Raw genomic sequence first — 5,805 nt, forward strand, 5'->3', positions numbered from 1 at the left:
CCATCGAGACCATAACCGTACAGCCACATGCCTTCACTTCTATGAGGAGGGTCTCATCACTGAGGACCAATACAACCGGGCTATGAGGATTCGACAGCTAGAGGAGGTATGTTTTTCTTACTTTCCCATTAAAAGTATAGCTAATTATAACTTTTTCTCCACCATGTGTACGTAAGCAACCTTCATCTTTTGTATGTGTAGGCGAACCCGGATGTGGAGCATAGCGAGGAGGGGGATAGCGATGCTAGTAGCTATGATGGTGCTAGCAAAGATGTTTGTTCTTTAGATTCGTAGAGGAGCACCATACCTCCTCTATGGCCTTGTTTTCTTGCGACGTTAGTAGCCATGGTGGTGCTAGCAAAGATGTTTCTTCTTCAGATTCGTAGAGGAGCACCATACCTCCTCTATGGCCTTGTTTTCTTGTATATGTATTATCCATCTTTGAGTCTAGTGCTTGCGGCCATGCTTTAGGTCACAAGTACTTAAACTCCAACTTTTGATCTATAATGAATACATGGACTTTTATTTTCAATTCTCGTGTTTTTAGATCCATTGTCTTTTTTCCAAATGCACAATCTGATGATCCATTGTTTTTTTTTTCCAATTTTGTTTTGCGTATCTATCCACGCGTCTAAATTGCAGAAAATGCGCATTTATAAGCGCGTCTAAAATACAGAGTACACACACTACATAATTTAAATTTAAAAAAGAAATTAAATATCTTTTTTTTTAAATAAGATTTTTTGTTTTCCGTTCGCGTCTATGGGCGCTTGTAGAAGCGCGTCTATAGGTGTGTCTATATGCCCATCTAATTTACTAGGTAGATGCATTGGTAGACGCACAAAATAAATTAAATAAATAACAATTTTGGTATTTTAATGCGCTTGTATTCATGCGTGTATATGTGCGTTTGTTGTGCGTCTATTTCTGCGTGTAAATTCCTTAATACATGCGATTATAGACGTGAGTTTGTAGACGTGCAAATAGACGGGCAGGTAAACGCACCCGTAAGATTTTCTCTATATTCAAAAATCGCATCTAAAAGTGCGTCTAAGAGGGCTTTTTGTTGTAGTGGCATGGAAACATGTGAATAATAATTGATGGCATGGGTAGAATATACAAAGAAGAAATCTGATTCATTCTACACATGCTGGAGCCTATGCATGATGTGAATCGACAAGTATCCATTTTGGTGAAGGTAGTGCTCACACTAGTGGACTAGCCATGTAGAATTACTTTAGGGTTGGTAATCTATAAGTAAAACGCACCAGAGAATTATCGAGAGGGACCAAGCTTTTAAAACGCGGCAATTATGCGCATAAGCATGTGGGGTTAGTAAATTATGCGCACAAATTAGAAAATACATCAAAATATGGCTTTCATAGAGCTAGTGGACACTGCTTCCACTGACTTGGGCAAGACGTGACAGCAGACTACAGCACGCCTGCGTGGCACACACACGACGGCTATATAAGAGCCGACCCAGACAAATAACATTCAGTACGCCAAATAACATCACGAAGTAGCTGGCGAGCAGCAGTCTTGGTACTAATCATGGGGGAGATATTAAGATCATCGACGACATCCTTCTCAATGAAGATAGTAACGCTCTTGCAGCTACTACTGGTGATTAATCATGTAGTGCATGCAACGGTAGCCACTAGATTGGCGGACGTTGCGGAGAGTCATCAGACTAATCAGGTATGACAAGCGTACGTCGTCGTTACGTAAACACGTACTGGATTAATCTACCCCTTGTTGCATTACTATCATCAGAATTCATGAGGTGGAGTGGCAAAAAGTTTATTTAGCTGTTTTTTATTGCAGTGATCAGATCATCATCATCAGAGCTCTTGATGTTTTTTTGTTTCTGATTAACTTCCTTTTCCATTAATGATTTGATCTAATTTGTGCAGGCCCAGACGAATATGGGTAATTCGCTTGAGCGCAGGGGCCCATGGGGCGGAGACGGAGGCACTGAGTTCGACGACATAAGATCCATGCCCTCAGACGTAATCGACGTGCTGGGGATACAGACGATCAAGCTATGGCACGGGGAGAAGTACATCCGTGGCATCCAAGTGCAGTATCAGGTCGCGAATAGTTCCCAAGTCTACCCGTACTGGGGACAACTTCACGGCCAGTCCAAAGGCAACAAGCACGTAGACGTGCGTATTACTTATACATCTTCATATTAAGCACATAGGAATCTCTTATTTCAATGCCTTATTGTGTGAATACATATAATATTGATCGTCGGTCTATTGATACATGATATGTTCTACGTTTAGCTATAATAACTTGTACCTTCAATTCGGTGTTTTGCAACCAGATTACCTTGCAATATCCGAAAGAGCTGATCAAGCAAGTGCGAGGATACTACGGAACGCCAGGCAATTACAAAGCCCTCACCTCCATGAAGTTCGTGACTAACGATGGCACTTATGGTCCCTTCGGAGACCAAGATGGAATCTCGTTTACATCCGGTACTATTGACCAGAAGCAACTCATCGTCGGCATCTTCGGTAAATCGAGAGTGGCCCTCAACAATTTGGGCGTCTACATAAACGAGAATCTCCACGATCGCGGCGGGGACTAATACCTCCCGAAGTGTACAACAACAACATGGAGTGATCGCCTAATCGTGCTCAAAATCTCTGCAATAAGCTGCAAGTGTACTTGCAACAATAATGAGTAGGTAGGTAGGCGTGCAATCGTCAATGATGGCATGCCGAACAATGGCATCGCTGCCACCACTACCCCTAGGATCGCATTTCAGGCACACTCCATATTGTTATGAATGTAACGGTCAGCTGCACTTGGCCCTTTTCTAATTTCAAATTACTCGGTCCAACTTTTCTAATTTCAAATTACTCGGTCCCCTCTGTCTATAACACAAACACACACGTTGGCTCGTGTCTAGGAAAACCTTTTCAAAATGGTGTCAGGAGCAAAACGCCCCTTTTAGAAGCTACACAGTAATAATTTTGCAAGAGCACCAATACAAAACTAGTTAAGCCTATGAGAAACCCCCTTACATAGGACAATAAGGATTCTTGTAAGGTTCAATTAAATGTATATATCACATAAGCTGCTTGTGATGCACCTTCTTGAGCTAGCATATTACTAACATCTTTATGGCAAAACACTCATGTGCTAGCTAGCCACACCTTACTTTCATTAGCTACAAGTATGCTCCAAAAGATCATACCCCTTTATAATCCCACTACACTGATTCTAACATGATTTGCATATTGGAAAACCTTATCATCTCCTTGAACCATCCTTTTAGCATTGCGAGCTCGTGAATGGATGCCTTATGTGCCACTCCTCCCAAACTAACACCATGCATAATGTGTTCCATCATGATTATAAATATTATGTTAGTTCTAGGTCCTTATTTACCGAAAGCAATTGATCATCAATATCCTCTTCAATCATGGATGTGCTCCTCGAGCACAAGCGCCTTCAATGGTTCTCCCTTTTGTACATGTTAACAAGATGAGTGTCTTGAATGGTCTCCGTTAATAGGGTGCAGCATGTTTCTAAGAGTAAATTAGTTTCCATCTCTGACGGAAGGTTGATTGGGAACGTCTATCCTTTTTGGGTGTGAGACTTGCAATTGTGAGCACGAGTGAAGCCATATATGAGTTATGGCACAATAGTCATATCTCAAGTGATAATGCTACGTGAGTTGTATTTATTCAGTTAATTACTTCTCTAATATGATTTTCTAGATTTTTGAATAGCTGATGTGCAGAGCAAGATGAATCGGATATATGCAATGTGCACAATTTATTCCAAAGACTTCTTCGTTAAATTTTTTAAAATAGATGCACTGTCATTTATTCAAAGCCATGCCTACATCCTCTTTGTAAATATTCATTGATAGTTGAGATTTCTAGAAGATATACTAAAGTTATTTTTGAAATATTTTATAGCTCTCAGCAGTTATGAGTTATGCAACGGATTCTAACCATCTATTCAATCAACTCATACTCTTTTGTGAAAAGAGTGATTGTAAAAAGCCTACCTTTGGGCAAAGCAAGATTTCTTTTAATATTATAAATACAGCATGGAGGAGATGCCCACTCCATGTACAGGGGGAAATTGCATCCAATAGTGCATCGCTCAGTTTTTCTTTACTGTTCTTTAAGTTTATTTTGAGTTTTATGAGTGGTGCTTTCAATTTTAATAAGAAGAGAGAGTAAGGGAGAGCTTCTTTTGTTTGCTACTTGTAAGTCTTGCATCCGAATTGTGCAACATTGGTATCAGAGATCGGCTTATATCTGGGGCTTCCAATCGCCTATCATCTTATGTAAAGGTGAGCTCTTTGGAGCAATCTAGCTCTACAGTCTATCTTAGCTCAAACTGACTACGTAGCTAGATTCCAAGGGCCTCAAAATCTCAAACCCCTCTATCTTTGCTAAAAAAATTGCAGTTCCTATCTTAGCTAAACTGACTACATAGCTAGATTCCAAGGGCCTCAAAATCCCAAACCCCTTTATCTTTACTAAAAAATTTGCAGTTCTTAGCTCAAACTGACTACATAGCTAGATTCCAAGGGCCTCAAAATCCCAAACCCCTCTATTTTTGCTTTAAAATTTACATTTCTATCAAAGATTGAAAAATTCAACTCACCTACCATGGTGCCATCATTCTGTGTGTTTCAAGCCAAAGAAAGGTCAATAAGAGCTTAATTGAGCTTTGTTATTAATCCTTGATTAAGCTTTAAAAATCTTAAAGCTTATTTTTGCAATTCATGGGGTGCATATCAGTTTTTTAGGCCATCATGATCAGCCATGGCATGTTTTTGTTCTAAAAAACCTAGTTTCTTTTAGACTAAGGCTTAGAACCTTGATTAATCTCTTGCTACTTAATCAATTTATGCTTATTCTACTCCAAGTCACCTACAAACTACTCAGATCAGTCGAAATCATGATTGAGTTCTAGCCTTTAAGAGGTGATTCTTGCGCAGTCACTCCTCCAGGGCTGCGAAAACTTCATTGAAATACCCTTTTTTTTTTTGCTTATTTTGTCTTATCATTTTGCTACGAAGTCACTCTTTATTTTGGTACATATATCCCAAAATTTTATTATCATGGGCGAAGCATCTTTTAAATTCAAGGCACCTTTATTATTTGGATATATTAATCTGAAAGCCATCCGCAATCATAATGTCTTGTGAAGAACCATCCCGTACTACAAATTTTGATTCCGCATTGCTACTTCTTGAAACCAAGCAAGGAGCAATGCATGTATTTATTGGCTATGCAACAAGAAGAAAAATGTCAGTATCGAGTCCCATTGGAACAAGAGTTGTAATCTCTCAAGCGTCCATCCTCCCAAATTTTTTGTGTTGCAATGTCACTATGGTCCGCACCATCAATGCTATCATCCACATTGTTGCTTCTTGAACCAACCATCGAGCAATGCATGGATTTATTGGCTATGCAACTAGAAGAAGAGCGAAAATATCGAGCCCAACTGTAGCAAGAGTTGTGATCTCTCAAGCCTCTGTCCTCCCAAATTTCCTATATCATTGAGGCTATGGTTTGCACCATCAATGCCATTCGACTCAAACATCAAGCATACCTTTAAATTTGATACTTACGATGGTATGAAAGATGGTCGTAAGGTTCTCTCTTGGGTAAGTCCATTCGACTCAAATACTTGAGCGTATAGTAGCTGAATTGAATTTTAAAAGAAAGTATATGTTCATTACTCTTTCATTTTTTCAAGCTAAAGTCATCATGTTTAAACCCAATACATTGGACGAGACTATCTCTTTGTGCATGCTGCCAA

At 39.5% G+C, this 5,805-nt stretch overlaps 1 protein-coding gene across 2 annotated transcripts; it reads left to right on the forward strand.

Moving 5' to 3' along the window:
* The first annotated feature begins 1,516 nt into the window (after positions 1-1,516).
* LOC148027300 (agglutinin alpha chain-like) lies at positions 1,517-2,870 on the forward strand. Of its 2 annotated transcripts, none has more exons than XM_087691873.1 (3): positions 1,517-1,701; positions 1,917-2,012; positions 2,333-2,870. In XM_087691873.1, the coding sequence occupies exons 1-3, from the start codon at positions 1,555-1,557 to the stop codon at positions 2,597-2,599; spliced, it is 510 nt and encodes a 169-aa protein (XP_087547999.1). In that variant the 5' UTR covers positions 1,517-1,554; the 3' UTR covers positions 2,600-2,870. The 2 variants fall into 2 exon arrangements, with proteins under 2 accessions (XP_087547999.1, XP_087547998.1); XM_087691872.1 differs by having other exon boundaries at positions 1,536-1,701; positions 1,917-2,168.
* Positions 2,871-5,805: the final 2,935 nt, after the last annotated feature.

Source organism: Lygodium microphyllum, chromosome 13, assembly GCF_053477565.2.
Source record: "Lygodium microphyllum isolate KBCC chromosome 13, Lygodium_microphyllum_v1.1.10, whole genome shotgun sequence".
Lineage (NCBI taxonomy): Eukaryota > Viridiplantae > Streptophyta > Polypodiopsida > Schizaeales > Lygodiaceae > Lygodium > Lygodium microphyllum.

Coding starts and splice junctions, on each gene's coding strand:
- LOC148027300 (XM_087691872.1), top strand. CDS start 1,555: ATGGGGGAGATATTAAGATCATCGACGACATCCTTCTCAATGAAGATA. Junction 1,702..1,916: donor AGAGTCATCAGACTAATCAG/GTATGACAAGCG, acceptor TAATTTGTGCAG/GCCCAGACGAATATGGGTAA. Junction 2,169..2,332: donor AAGGCAACAAGCACGTAGAC/GTGCGTATTACT, acceptor TTTTGCAACCAG/ATTACCTTGCAATATCCGAA.